Source organism: Salmo trutta, chromosome 39 (assembly GCF_901001165.1).
Source record: "Salmo trutta chromosome 39, fSalTru1.1, whole genome shotgun sequence".
Classification (NCBI taxonomy): domain Eukaryota; kingdom Metazoa; phylum Chordata; class Actinopteri; order Salmoniformes; family Salmonidae; genus Salmo; species Salmo trutta.
In genome coordinates this window covers 16,807,394-16,823,480 of record NC_042995.1, presented here as the reverse complement: position 1 = coordinate 16,823,480, position 16,087 = coordinate 16,807,394, and the positions used below count along the sequence as shown (strand labels likewise).

Sequence of the window (16,087 nt, the reverse complement as noted above, 5' to 3'; positions counted from 1 at the left end):
TGGAAACAGTTTTACCTTTACATGTATAGGACACACTATAGCATTGAGTTTGTTTTGTTTTCATATTTGTTCTAATACGGAACAAAACACATACGCTTTTACCATTAACCGGATGCCTGGATAATTAAAAGTCATATTTATCTCAATGTTGGTATGGAAGCTGTAGGACTGACTGCTTTATGACCAAGCAGGTTTAACTCCCAGATGCAGCTGGGAATTCCAAAGGGTAGTGTTCTGGTTAAATGCTATAGATGGAAAATGCATCTTAACTAGGATAATTCTTTAACGATGACTTTGGCCGAGACTCGGTCAACTCTTCATCTTCATGAATTCCAGACATTGGATTGCATATGATTGTATCAAGATATGGATTTGCCATTCCATTCCATCACGTAATACGTTATGGCAGAAAGGAGAATGGAAATATCTTTCAAACATGAATCTGTCTGAGAGTGTTTGAGAAGAGCTTTGGTTGTTCCAGTATGGTGCACTCTAGTATGCATTTGCTGCAGAGTAAAATGTAGTAGCCTATAGCTCACCCCATGGACTAGCTCCAACTTCTCGCTAATCATCAGTGCAAAGAAAACAGGAAGGAATGTCTGGTGAAAGCTGGTCCGCACTGAAGACAATGAAAAGTGCATATTTCATCATCGTGACAATGATGATATGTAACGATGAGGGCAGGCTAATTGTAAGTCCAACATCGCTCCTCCCCAGTATCCCAGACTGGTTATTAAATAAAATAAGAGAAAAATATAGGATAATAATAACACAAGGACTAAATACACAATGAGTAAAGATAATTGGCTATATACACAGGGTACCAGTACCGAGTCCATGTGCAGGGGTACGAGGTAATTGAAGTAAATATGTACATATAGGTAGGGATAAAGTGACTAGGCAACAGGATTGATAACTGACAGTAGAGTCAAAAGAGTAAGTGCAAAAAGGGTCAATGCAGATAGTCTAGGTAACTATTTGGTTAAATATTTAGTAGTCTTGGAGGTAGAAGTGATTCAGGGTCCTGTTGGTTCCAGATTTGGTGCATCGGTACTGCTTGCGGTGCGGTAGCTGAGAGAACAGTCTATGACTTTAGATACTGTATGTGAGGTATTGCTCTCTTATTGGAAAGTGCAAGTGCAGGGTGAAAATTACTGTAGCTATTGGCCAGATATACATGTTCTATTCTATTTAAAACCTCCTTAGAGAGTAATTACAGCCAAAGTACTGCTAAGTACACTTCTAAAACAATGGGCGATAGCTCAACATTCAGTTGCTAATAACGATATACCATAAATAAGTAAAACTGCTATGGCACACTTAACGTTGAGTACTTGGCTCATCTTCTTTTGAGAGTCTCTCTCTACTAGAACCTGCATTCCACGTTTAATAGGTTTAGAATGTTCTGGATTTGAAACTGCTGACATTACTCTCTACAATAGTCTCTGTAGTCTTTGCAATAGGCTTTTTATGGCTCACAGGCCTCTACCTATCTCAGCCAATATGACTCAAAGCAGACTAGATATGAAAGGCCTTATGAGAAACATTTGTGTTTGGAAAATTGTTCAACACATAACACTAATGTATAATTATGTTGTGAGGTATATTATTATTATTATTTGTCAATGTTGTGTAGTTCCAAAATATGGGGAATCAGTGGATTTTAATTTGAATGGTAATTGATGATCTACCTAGCAACTACTTTTCTCTGTCCTGATTGGTTAGATGTTGAGAACAGTTGAAGGTGGATTGAAGTGACATATTTCTGTGAATGTAGTCTGTTCATGAGTAAAAGAGAAATCAAAAGAGTAAAAGAGTAATCTGTGTTGTCAACACAGAGAGTCATCAATCCACCTTCTAAAGAACCCTCAAACTACATTAGTACAGCCAAAGAGCAGTAATGGTAAGTCTGGCAGTGGCAACCTATTGTCAAGTAGTACAGGCATAACAAAAATAGAGTGACTTTGAAATAATTATATATATCTTTTTTTCCCCTTTTTCGTGGTATCCAATTGGTAGTTACAGGCTTGTCTCATCGCTGCAACTCCTGTATGGACTCGGGAGAGGCAAAGGTCAAGAGCCATGCGTCCTCCGAAATACAACCCAACCAAGCCACACAGCTTCTTGACACAATGCTCACTTAACCCGGAAGCCAGCCGTACCAATGTCTCAGAGGAAACACCGTACACCTGGCAACTGTGTCAGTGTGCACTGCGCCCGGCCAGCCACAGGAGTCACTAGTGCGTGATGGGACAAGGACATCCCTGCCGGCCAAACCCTCCCCTAACCCGGACTACACTGGGCCAATTGTGCGCCGCCCCGTGGGTCTCTCAGTCACCGGCCGGCTGCGACAGAGCCTGGACTTGAACCCAGAATATCTACTGGCACAGCTAGCACTGTGAGGCACTGCCTTAGACCACTGTGCCACTTGGGAGGCCTGATTTTTAAATAATTTAAAGAAAACACAGGCTTTGTCATAAAATGTATCCTGTCCGCAGCTCCTTCCCTTCATCCGCACTGATTGGAAAAAAACTACAGGGCCACGTTCAGCAGGACACAATAAAAACCTATTATGTAGAACAAACATGCTTCTGGCACGTTGAACAAGGAATCATGAGAGCTCTATTCATGGTATTTCTATGTGCAATGTTCCACAACATTTGCTTGCTGAACATGGCCCAGGTAAAAACTATAGTGTGGAATCTCGTCATTAGGCTGGTTTTCCCCTGGGGCAAAACGTTTCAATTTGCAACTGTTTGGACTAATGATCACACCCCTGGTCAGTTCTTTCAGATCAGTGCATATAAAGGAGAAGAGGTTAGAAGAGGAATGATCTTTAGAGCTTTCTTCCTCTTCAGTAGAGGGAGGAATTCTTACACCCCTCTACTCCTTGTCAATCGTTTCCACCGTCCCCCTCAAAGGGTCTGACCCTTAACCCCCAACAGTTTAAGGTCTTCTCTCCAATGGAAGGGTTCTAGCCACGGGCCAAGCCATATATTTTGTGCATGATTACCTTGTCAGTAGCCTCTCAGGCCGTGTAGCCAGCCACAGTGAAGTGTTAGACGTCATGAGGAGAGAGATACTCTTTCCACGTTGAAACTGAGAAATGTCAACGCGTTCGATTGCACAAAAATGCTTCATTTTTTTCTGAGACAGGCTACCACATGTATTTATTGAATTAGATTAGATTGAATAGAATAGATTGAATTTGCATGTTCAAATGTCAGTTCGAAGATAATGGAGTGCTCTGTCCCCATACATAACTTGAAGTGCCTCTTCACAAGGGGTTTGTGCACTAGCATTTGAGCCAATTGATTAATACTTGGGTTATTCTGATTAGATTTATCTAAGAAGGCTTATCATAGCCTACGAATGTTTTTGACATTATGTGACATTTGAGGCTTTCCAATTTAAAATCTCAAGGAGTATCTGACCGGCAATGTAGTTGCCTTATTGCAGATATTCCCAAATTGGGGTGCGTGCAATGCCATCGGGGGTACGCCAAATAAAAATGTGATTCACATTTTGTATTTTGTATATTTAAAAAACAAATTCTTCACATTTTCAAACAGTCCATTTATATTTTCCAATGGGGCTATACGTTTGGGTGAGGTTTTTTTCTCGCCTGAGTAGCCTCGTTTTACTGCCAAAAATAACATGTAACCATCTAGTGTTCAGCAAAATAACAACACAATGTCAAATACAGGTAGCCTAGTCAAATAATTAACATCCAATCACATTAACTGTTAATCTCTCGCGGGAATTCCACTAACGGTCCGTATGTAGCCAAACGTAGCTGCTGCTCATGTTGGTATCTGTACTGATGCAAATGAACTCAAGCTTACGGACAATGTCAAATGTGATATAGCGAAGCACCTGAGTGATTTGGGTGCGCAATTACGCAGGTACTTTACCGAAACGGATGACACAAACAACTGGATTCGTTATCCCTTTCATGCCCTGCCTCCAGTCCACTTACCGATATCTGAACAAGAGAGCCTCACTGAAATTGCAACAAGCGGTTCTGTGAAAATTGAATTTAATCAGAAACCACTGCCAGATTTCTGGATTGGGCTGCACTCAGAGTATCCTGCCTTGGCAAATCGCGCTGTTAAGACACTGAAGCACTTTGCAACCACGTACCTATGTGAGAGTGGATTCTCAGCCCTCACTAGCATGAAAACTAAATGCAGGCACAGACTGTGTGTGGAAAATGATTTAAGACTGAGAGCTCTCACTTCCCACGAGCCGGGTTGTGACAAAAACTCACACTCATTCTTATGTTGAGTAAATGTATCGTATAGTGTGTGTGGCAGGTTTACAATGATGGCAAAAAACAACATTTGAGAGTTCACTGATCCTGGTGCTAGAGGGGGTACGCAGCCGGAGGTTGAATCTTTGAAGGGGTACGGGACTATAAAAAGTTTGGGAACCACTGCCATATGATATAAGACACATTGTGAAGGGGTAATCTGGGATCCAAACAACAGCAAAGCTGTCACCACAACAATTTTTGGGGTAAACAGCTGAGGGATAGGACTGGAGACTCTCAAAATCATAGACAGAGGCATTTAGACATTATACTCTTCAAGAATCAATGGTTAGAAATCATTCATTTCTAAGTCCAAGAGTCAACACCAACGTATGTTGCTTCAACCGAGTCGACCACAACCCAGCCTCACTTTGACAGGCAATGTCACGGGTCTCCTCGACATCTCTTGCCGAACAGCACTGCAATGCAATGAGCTACGAGAGGAGGAATGCGAAAACAGTGTGGAATCTTTCAAAAAAATTATTGCATTTGTGGCCGCAAGGTATGCAACAGAGGCATTTAGAGAGGCTGAATCGGTGCATTTGTGCTCGCCGACTGTGATGACAAACAGTGGGTGACGTGACCGGTCTGATGGTTTCTGTCAGTGTGCCCCTTGTCTACTTTATTCTGGGTCTGTGGTGAGGAATGCTTAAAGTGTTAAGAAGCAGACATTCTGTGGGGAGCCCCAATGAAAAGCAGACCGTGGTCCTTATTTGGAAATACTGTAGTCTTACTAGTATGAGTGCTGATCTAGGATCCCCTCCCTGTCAAAATTGAAACGAATAACACTTAATGAATACGGCTCCAGGGCTTCGATCTAAAGAGTAGGAGTGCTAATCTAGGATCTGTTTTGTCTTTTGGATCATATTGATTAATGTTATATGGACAGGGAGAATCCTGATCCTAGATCAGCACTCCTACTTTTAGACACTTGAGACATACAGCCTTTGGGCCCATATTCAGAAATAGTCTAAGTATGAGTGCTGTCCATAAAATCAAGCTTATCATGATCTAAAAAGCTAAACTCACCCTAGATTTGCACTTCTAAACTGATCCTAGATCAGCACAACTAAGAGTTCTCTTGAGTTTGTGAATAATGGCCCAGACTAGTAGTTTCCAATCAGCATGTTAGTAGAAAAATCTGGTTGGCAGTAAAGCTGTGAGTCATGTGTCTCCCTTTAAATGAGAGAGAAAAAAGATAAACACTTTAAACCTTCTGAGAGACTGGGGTCTACGCCAAGCCCAGACGCTTAAGGAATGCAGCTGGGCCTTGCTTGGTTTGCCACAGTTGAAGCCTGAGAGAGACTTAGTTACGCTGGCTGGTCAGACAGACTCAAGTCAGCTAGATAGCTAGCGTAATCAAAAACTAACCAACAGAGCTTTTGAGAAGGAAGTATAGCATTTGCAAACATAGCTAATGTGTTTGTGTTTGTTTGTGTGTTTGCTAAATGCAAGTGTGTGTGTGTGTGTGTGTGTCTGTGTGTGTGTGTGTGTGTGTGTGTGGGAGGGAGGGTTGTTTGGTTTGTTATTCTATCCTTGTGGGGACCTAAAATCTCCAAAGGTCCCCACAAGGACCGTAAAACAAGGAAAAGTATCCCTTGTGGGGACATTTCCCACGTCCCCATGAGGACAAATGCTATTTTAAACTTTAAAGGGATTAGAATTAGGGTTAGAGGTTAGTAGTTAGGTTTAGGGTTTGGGTTAGTGTTATGGGTTAAGGTTAGGGTTATGGTTAGGGATTAGAGAAAATAGGATTTTGAATGGAAATGAATTGTAGGTCCCCACGAGGATAGAAGAACACAACATAATTATGTGCGAATGAATAGAGTAAATGTGGTTGTTTGTGACATGGGCGAGTCTGTGTAAATTGGTGGGCATTTCTTTGTATAAGTCCCATTAACAGTAACAGGAAGTTCATTGGAGCACATCAAATTTGGTGTCAAATGAAAGCTATGAATCGATATCATTACTTTTATTAAGGCATATATACATTTGGAATAAGCAAAGGCTTTTCTTTCTGGTCAAACAGTTCGAAAAGAGGTCTTAGAAAACATCTAATAGAAAAAGTCTTAAAAAGTATTAGAAATACATCAAAATACAATACTGTTGAAGGAAAGACCCCTGCCAACTTATATCAAGATTTTGTTTTACAGAAATGATTTGCCTTCTGTAAGTTTAAGAAATATTGCCTAGTGTCTTGTCATTCTGTTACCGAAAACCCACTTATAGTGCTTTCGGGAAGTATTCAGATCCCTTGACTTTTTCCACAATTGTTAGGTTACAGCCTTATTCTAATGTTTAAAAAACGTTTTCCCAGCCTTATTCTAACGTTTAAAAAATGTTTTCCCCTCTACAATCTACACACAATATCCCATAAGGACTAAGCAAAAACAGGTTTATACATTTTTGCTAATTTATAAAAAACTGAAATATCACATTTACATAAGTATTCAGACCCTTTACTCAGTACTTTGTTGAAGCACCTTTGGCAGCGATTACAGCATCGAGTCTTCTTGGGTATGACACTACATGCTTGGCACATCTTTATTTGGGGAGTTTTTCCCATTCTTCTCTGCAGATCCTCTCAAACTCTGTCAGGTTGGCTAGGGAGTTGCTGCACAGCTATTTCAGGTCTCGCCAGAGATGTTCGATTGGGTTTAAGTCTGGGCTCTGGCTGGGCCACTCAAGGACATTCAGAGACTTGTCCCGAAGCCACTCCTGCCTTGTCCTGGCTGTGTGCTGAGGGCCGTTGTCCTGTTGGAAGGTGAACCTTCGCCCCAGTCTGAGGCCCTGACCGCTCTGGAGCAGGTTTTCATCAAGGATCTCTCTGTATTTTGCTCCGTTCATCTTTCCCTTGATCCTGACTAGTCTCCCAGTCTCCGTCTCTGAAAAACATCCCCAAAGCATGAAGCTGCCACCACCAGGCTTCACCATAGGGATGGTGCCAGGTATCCTCCAGATGTGACGCTTGGCATTCAGGCCAAAGAGTTCAATTTCGTGGTCTCGGAGTCTTTAGGTGCCTTTTGGCAAACTCTGAGCGGGCTGTCATGTGCCTTTTACTGAGAAGTGGCTTCTGTCTGGCCACTCTACCATAAAGGCCTGATTGGTGCAGTGCTGCAGAGATGGTTGTCCTTCTGGAAGGTTCTCCCATCTCCACAGAGGAACTCTGGAGCTTTGTCAGAGTGACCATCGGGTTCTAGGTTCTGTGGAGATGGGAGAACCTTCCAGAAGGCCCTTCTCACCCGATTATTCAGTTTGGCTGGGCAGCCAGCTCTAGGAAGAGTCTTGGTGGTTCCAAACTTTTTCCATTTAAGAATGATAGAGGCCACTGTGTTATTAGAGACCATCAATGCTGCAGAAATGTTTGGTACCATTCCCCAGATCTGTGCCTCGACACAATCCTGTCTCTGAGCTCTACGGACAATTCCTTCGACCTCATGGCTTGTATTTTGCTCTGACATGCACCGTCAACTGTGGGAGATTATATAGACAGGTGTGTGCCTTTCCAAATCAAGTCCAATCAATTTAATTTATCACAGGTGGACTCCAATCAAGTTGTAGAAACATCTCAAGGATGATCAATGGAAACAGGATGCACCTGAGCTCAATTTCAAGTCTCATAGCAAAGGGTCTGAATACTTATGTAGATTTTTATTTTTAATACATTTGCAAAAATGTCCAAAAACCTGTTTTGGCTTTTTTATTATAGGGTATTGTGTGTAGATTGCTGAGGAAATTTTAGAATAAGGCTGTAACGTAACAAAATTTGGAAAAAGTCAAGGGGTCTGAGTACTTTCCGAAGGCACTGTATCTTGAAGACATTTTCCAATTTCTCTCCCTCATGAGGACGGCAGATAATGAAAGCTCACAGAATTAACAAGTAAAGGTAGACCTACCAATTAGTTATAGTGTTTTTACTGATAGCAATTTGGTTTATGATCGTAATGGGGAATATTTAAGACGAATAAAGTTCACATTCCGTTAGGAGTAATTAACACAATGAACACAAGACATATTTATATGTTTTCCCTGTCTGTAATGCACCTGATTTTAAGTGTTGTATTTGTGACACTCATTTGTGTCACGGGTTGATGATTGCTAGGCTTGATGCTGTATTTTACGTATTAAACTGATATCTGTTGGTGGGGATTGACGTCAGACTGGCGGTAGACTGATCGTTTATCTGTGAAAGGGTGTGATTCTGTAGCCGCTGATGTTGTCTTCCTCACAGCCTCTCAGGCTGGTGTTTACAGAACATTTGGTACAGTCTGATTAACATATACAGTGAGGTCCAAAAAAGTATTTGCGCAGGAACACCGTTTTTGTTGTTTTGGCTCAGTACTCCAGCACTTTGGCTCTCGTGTATGTCTGCGTGTGTGTGTAGCAGAGACATTTTCTCTGCTTGTGTGCTGGAGGTGTCTCCCTGTTGCAACTTGTAATTTAACCTGAAATGATTTATGGTTGACTGTATCTGCGACTGCTCTTCTCTTTTGTTCACCTGAAAATCCCCTTTGCAATGATTTATTAAATTGGTTAAAATGCTTAATTCTGTTACCAAATCAGTAACAAGATGACAAAAAAAATCGGTAACAGAATGACTGCAACTCAATTGGCTACCATGGGAATTGATAGTAGTCACGAACCACTGTCGGGTCACCTGCTACTGTCCTCTCTTCCACTGGCATACTGTTGTGTTCAGCTCATAACTGTTTTCTTTCTCTTTCTGTCGCGTGGTGGTCAAAGTAAAGTAGAGTAGAGGTCAGTACAACACAGTACAGTAGAGTTTAGTACTGTACAGTAGAGCACACTAGAGTAGAGAACATGAATTTACTGTATTGTTAAAACATTTTGTATTTAACTAGGCACTGTACTGTACTGAACTATGCTCTACTGTACTATACTATACTCAACTGTGCTGTACTGTGATGTCCAAACTTGTGAAACACAGGCATCTGTGATTGGTACAGATGAATTTGGTCATGTTTGGGGGCGGAGCTCATTAGAATAATAGCCAGTGTGTAGAATAATACCCAAACATGCAGAGCATCATATCACTGGTTCTACCTTTGTGTCTATTCAGGGTACATCACCATGAAGAGGATGACGTTCATAATCATGCATTTCTGTATAGTACAGATCAGGGACCCATGATGTCAATCTGTTACCATCATTCTGTTACCGAGTATTAATCCGCTTCACTTACTGTCAATAACCAAAATCTTCATTTGGAGTAGATATTCAAACGTTTTTGAAAAACTGCCTCACGTAAAAAAAAACAGATGGAGATTTTACCGTTATTCTGTTACCAAAATATACATACAATTTTCTGTGGAAATTGTTAAAAGTAGTCCTTGTGCATAGAGTTAAGTAAGCATTTCTCTGTTAGTCTACAACTGTTGTTTGCGAAGAATGTGACATGAAATTTGATTTGAGTTGCGTGATTTCTTTAACTTTGCAATAAATATTTGAAAGTGATCAGTCATAGTGTCAGCATCATTCTGTCGCCGTGTAATCACCGTCCGTCAGAAGGCTTGTGAAGTTGTTACGTTATGTTCCATTAGCATGTTGTATGTGAGTTAGTGTCTGCTACTGTATGTGTGTGTAGGCCCACCTACATGCATGCATGTGCTTGCCTGTCTGCATGCAAGTGTGTGTGCACGTTCGTATGTGTGTGTGCGACACAGGAGGTTGGTGGCACCTTAACTGGGGAGGACGGGCTCGTGGTATTGGCTGGAGCAGAATGGTATCAAATACATCAAACACATGGTTTCCAGGTGTTTGATGCCGTTTCATTTGCTCCGTTCCAGACATTATTATGAGCCGTCCTCCCCTCAGCAGCCTCCACTGGTACGCTCGTGTGGTCTCGTGCGTGCGTGCGTGCGTGTGTGTGTGTGTTTGCGTGCGTGCGTGTGTGTGTGTGGCAAGCCGGGGTGTGACTCCTGCAGCAACAGATCCCATGGCTCTTGACAGTTAGTTAATAAACACTGGCCTGTCAACAGCTGCACATGATGTAATGTGGAACTTCTTCTCACCCACACCGCCCCCTCCTCCCTCCCCCTCCTCCCTCCCCCTCCTCCCTCGTTACAAGTAGCAGGGTGTTTGCAGAGCACCAGTCTGGCAAGCTAGAGTGAGTGTGTGTTAGCTCAGTGCCTCCCCTGCTACTACTACTCCTCACTGGGAATTTACACAAGGAGCATGTTTTCAGCCACTTCCAAAGGGAATTCCATGTTACAATGTCTGATGCAGACTTATCAGAGGCTGCTGCCAACCTGTTGAGTGAAGCAGAGGATTTGCCAGGCAAGATGTAAGTTATAGATGCGTGCTCGTATTCTGACACACATTGACGCGGACACACAGGGCCATGGGTAATTGGTTGGGTTCAAACTTGCTTTCTAAGAGTTGTCTCAGGGCGATAATTTGCATTTGCTTTGAAGTGAGATTCAGTAAGAATATGGACAGTCAATTCCATTAAAACACAAGGCTGTTTCTCAACTGTCAAATGTGTACCTGTCTGCGTGCTCACTACCTTTCGAGAGCGAGAGAGAGATGCAAACTGGTCAGGATCAAACTGCTTACACACATACCCAGCAGACATAACTTATGTATTCATTTAGACAAGGCTTGGAAGATTCCTGTTTCTCTCTCAGCTTGGTGAGATACATGCAGTGTCCCTTTGGACTTGAGTGTTTTTCTGTTTCTTTTCCTAACCAGCTGCCGTGACGAGAGAGACAGACCGCAGCCCAGTCGTGTTCCTGTCAGCAGGGCAGCTAGGGCTAGGCTACACATGCTGGACATTGTGATTGAATGTCCCAAGCAGACCTGGGTTCAAATCCTATTCAAATTGTTCAAACACTTGGAGCATTTGCCTGGAGTGCCAGGTGGTGGGTGGGACTTTTCTGTTGGTTCTATTGCATCAGGAAATCTCATCAAGCACCGGCTAAAGCATTTGAAATGATTTCGAGCACTATTTGAACCCAGCGCTGGCCCTAAGGCAGGAAACCCATCTGATTTGTTTCAGGATGTAATAAGGTCTTCCTAAGGGCCTGTGTTTGGGGTGCGATCGGTGGAGGGAAATGTGTTTCTTCAGCAGTGAATCCCTGATGAGCTACATGATGACATTATGCTCATTGTTTTGATAAAAAGTTTAAACCTAAGCAACCCTAATGAACTTGTGTGCAGTGGCGCAGTGACATAACACGTTTTCTTTCATAGACAGGCAATGAGTTTGAAGTATTGTGTCATTGTCGCAGAAATGAAGGATATTCATTAGAATTCAATTAAGTTTCTATCAGTGTAGTTACAGTAGATTGTGTCCCTGTGTCACGTTTAATGCAGTATTTGCGGTTAATGTTTTATTGCACGTGACATGAGCGCAGAGCAAAAAAAATGTCAATTCATTTTGCCAGATGCTCCCAGGCTTTTTCTTAACAGAGCAAAGCACATTTCATTTGAGATGTGTCACATGTGTGTGTCTCTGGCTGAGACATCTACAGCACAGCAACACTCCCATATTCAACCTGTTGAAAGGCAACACAACATGAACAATTCTTCCTCCCTACAAGTAGGGTTAGCTACGTTAGATGTAACATTTTGAGCCGACTTACGAAGTGTTAGAAAGGGCGTCGGGGCGAGGGTAGTAATAAAAACACACTCGATAGAATGCAGGTCGGAATGTAACAAATGTCTGTCTGTTCATCTCTTAGGAGTGAGCTCACACGTAGCACATGATTTGCTAAATGCCTCACACCCATCCTGTATCTCACACAGCTGTGTGTGTGTGTGTGTGTGTGTGTGTGTGTGTGTGTGTGTGTGTGTGTATAGCATATGTATTTACAGAATGTGTGGGTGTGTATAAATCAACACTGTGGAACACCTTAATCACGTGACAAGTTGTTTGATGACACTTCCTGTCTTCTCCAGTTAATTCCCCCCTACACTCCCTATGTGTTAACTAGACCCTATAGGGAGCTCTGCTTTGTATACAACCTGTTGTTCCTCACTCAGCTCTCTGTAACTGCTGTCTGTCACCCTCAGCTGTCTCATTGGCCCTGGCCTAGCTCTGTTTGTTTTTCCATATCCAATCCTCCTGGCCTTGTGGACACTAACACACACACACACACACACACACACACACACACACACACACACACACACGCATGCACATTCAAAGGTCTCACATACATCCTTTGCCAATTTGTTACACATATCAGCCTGTAGACAATTTCAAAGCGCTTGTACCTTTTGACCTTTACCATTTAACACCTTGCTGAGAAAGGCAGTAGCTATAACCCAGTTAAAGCTTCACCCCCACAACAGCACGTTAAAGCAGTACGGTGATACAGAAGGGCAGCAGCAGGGAGTAAACACATTGTGAGTGTCCAAAATCACACCCTATTCCATTTACAGGATAGTGCACAACAGTACTTTTGACCAGGGCCCTTGGAAGCTAGTGGTTGGCAGATTTTGTAGAGAGCAATGACGTGCATCTTTTATCAAACTAAAATTTCATAAGTGTTTAATCTTGGAGTTAATTTAACTTTTTGTACTTATCTCTAATACCATGATGTCTGTCTGTCTGTCTGTCTGTCTGTCTGTCTGTCTGTCTGTCTGTCTGTCTGTCTGTCTGTCTGTCTGTCTGTCTGTCTGTCTGTCTGTCTGTCTGTCTGTCTGTCTGTCTGTCTCAGACCTTGTCCCAAATGGCACCCTATTCCTCAGGTAGTGTACTACTTTTGACCAAAGCCCCTGGTCAGTAGTAGTGCACTACCCAAGCTAAAGAGACAGGAGGTTGAGGACATAGGGGACTGATCATCATACGCCATCTGTGCTGCTAGCCTGCCACACAGATGGACCTCGCTCTCTTTCTCTCTCTCTCTCTCCTTCCCTCCCTCTTGCTCTCCCTACCTCCCGCTCTCTCGCTCTCTCTCTCTCTCCCACTCGCTCCCTCCCTCTCGCTTGCTCTCTCTCTCTCTCTCTCTCTCAGTGTGTCTCTCGCTCTGTGTCTCTCTGTTTCTCTCTCAATTCAATTTCAATTTAAGGGCTTTATTGGCATGGGAAATATATGTTAACATTGCCAAAGCAATCTCTCTCTTTCTATACCCTCACATTCACATCATGCTTACCCCCCACCTCTCAATGATTGAAAAGTAATAGCTATCTGGGAATTAGGAGGTAGCCTAGACTCCTCTCTCTCAAATCTCCAATGTATAATTATCCTCCCCATTCATTCTGCACCCTGCCTGAGCAATCTGGATGAATCATTCACAAAACGAGGCCTTGGCTGGGGGGTGGTTCCGGGTTCCAGCCTGACCCCCTTTCCTTTATAGCCCTCCTCCATTCAAACACACACACACAATATAAATAGGGTCCCGGGGCAAGGGCCGGTGCTCCAATCAATGTCAACCATCGCTATCCATCCCAGGCTGACTGACACTTCCTGGCAAGCTCATTGTTCTTTTTTTTGGGGGGGGGGGGGGGGGGGGGGTATTGATCCAGGCTGCGTCCAAAATGGCACCATATTCCCTATATAGTGCTATTTGGGACACACCCACTACCTCGCCAATTGGGTTTTTCTTTCGACTTGAGAGTCCATTTTCCTCTTGTTTTCATTGCATTATGTGATAGATGAAAGTGCTAATTGAAAACTCATGCAACAGAACGCATGTCTGGAAGCATTCTCTCTGAGAATTTACATGGCACTGAGAGACCAGATGGTGTTTGCCGACCGAGTCGGTCATTCTGTTTCGTGATGTGTTTTGACCAATAATGTTCAACTGGCAACACACAACACCAAACATCTTTCAGACGTTCACTTGTATTCAGCTCAGAGGAAATTGTAAAATGTAATGGTGATTGTGGGTGCAATCATTTGTAGCCAAAACGTTTGTTCCTCCAATAGAAATAGTTTGGGGTTTAAAGTTCAAACGACAACAACCAATTGATATCTCTGTTTGATCGATCCCTCTATAAAGCGCTCTTATTGGTGTATGGTTCTTTGCTTAGTGGAGAAATGGGAATAAGAGTGGGTGAATGTTTAACTATATGGGTACAAAGGGCAGCACTGTCTCTGACACACACTTGTGAGTCATCAGGCTCAAAATGGCCAGAAACAAAGAACTTTCTTCTGAAACTCGTCAGTCTATTCTTGTTCTGAGAAATGAAGGCTATTCCATGCAAGAAATTGGCAAAGAAACTGAAGATCTCGTACAACTCTGTGTACTACTCCCTTCAAAGAACAGCGCAAACTGGCTCTAACCAGATTAGAAAGAGGAGTGGGAGGCCCCCTGTGCACAAGAGGACAAGTACATTAGTATCTAGTTTGAGAAACAGACGCCTCACAAGTCCTCAATTGGCAGCTTCATTAAATAGTACCTGCGAAACACCCGTCTCAACGTCAACAGTGCAGAGGCGACCCTGGGATGCTGGCCTTCTTACCCAACCAAGCCGCACTGCTTCTTCCAACCCGGAAGCCAGCCATCAGAGGAAACACCGTACACCTGGCGATCTGGTCAGCATGCACTGCGCCCAGCCCACCACAGGAGTTGCTAGTGCACAATGAGACAAGGATATCCCTGCCGGCCAAACCCTCCCTAACCCAGACGACGCTGGGCCAATTGCGCACCGCCCCATGGGCCTCCCAGTCGTGCCGGCTGCGACAGAGCCTGGGCTCGAACACAGAATCTCTGGTGGCACAGCTAGCACTGCGATGCAGGGCCTTAGACCACTGCGCCACTTGGGAGGGTGGATCCTACATCTGTTGATGGATCAGTGCAATAACCTATCACAGTGCATATATAATTTAAGTGATGTATACCTTATTACAATTGTATATAAGTGATCATAATGCTATTTTCTTTTCTCATTATCCTCAGCCAGCCAGCCCTCCCTCCCTCTCACCTCTTCTAGTCCACCCCTGTGCAACCCCAAATGCACCCCCCTCCCTAGTTTCTCCCTCAGCAGATGTTAAAAAGAGTGGTTTCCCCCTCCGTAACCCTCAGAGCCGCCTCCACCTCTACCCTGGCATCTAATTAGGGGTGTACACAAAGACTCCCAGATGTCAGGATTGTCCATGGACTTTTGATTGCATCCATTCCACCCGGCTGACTTGCTGGCTGGCTGACTTACTGTCTTACTGGCTGGGACGAGCGTGTAATATGGCCATAGACGTGTCTCTCTTTGTTGTCACTGTGCCGCCCCCAACAGAAGACTGGTTTTACATAGTGGTAATTAGGTTTGGTGTAAATCATTTGGAGAAAGGAGGGGCTGTTGTGTGTGAGGAGATAGGGAGATGAGGATAGGGAGGTCCCTGTGGGATTATATTTCAGGATGATAGCCTGGGCCAGAGATCATCACAGGCGTAATCTGTTCCTAGTATTCTATGGCCTATTTATGCTGCTGAGTTCCCTTGACCAATAAACAGACTGGTGAGACTCCATCAGCTTCTACAGCATATGGGATAGACTGGGTATCAAACCTTGGTCTCAGGACTGTGTTATCCCTCTGAGCTGAAGTCTATAACCAATTCTTCAGGACTATCCCAAATGTGCTAATCACACCAAAAAGGTTACTCATCACACAAGTGTATGTTCGCTGAACCACCTCTGTTACATATACGATTATAATATAATAATAATAAATTCCATTTAGCAGACCCTTCTATCCAAAGCAACTTACAGTCTTGCATGCATACCTATTACATATGGGTGGCCCTAGCGGGAATCGAACCCACGACCCTTGGCATTGTAATTGTATGAAATAATATCCCTGAGCTCCATTGGG

The 16,087-nt window shown here is 43.3% G+C and overlaps 1 protein-coding gene across 7 annotated transcripts in view; it reads left to right on the top strand.

Annotated features, from left to right (window-relative positions):
* Positions 1-16,087, top strand: part of LOC115179728 (nck-associated protein 5-like) — a 166,449-nt gene that overhangs the window by 1,198 nt on the left and 149,164 nt on the right. For 6 of the 7 annotated variants that reach the window (XM_029741423.1, XM_029741428.1, XM_029741422.1 and 3 more), the window contains exon 1: positions 10,430-10,616. The exons of the other annotated variant lie outside the window; for it this stretch is intronic. In XM_029741423.1, the coding sequence (XP_029597283.1) occupies positions 10,546-10,616 (71 nt within the window). In that variant the 5' untranslated portion in view covers positions 10,430-10,545. Of the gene's footprint in view, positions 1-10,429; positions 10,617-16,087 lie in introns of those variants that run through there. 7 annotated transcript variants of the gene reach the window in all.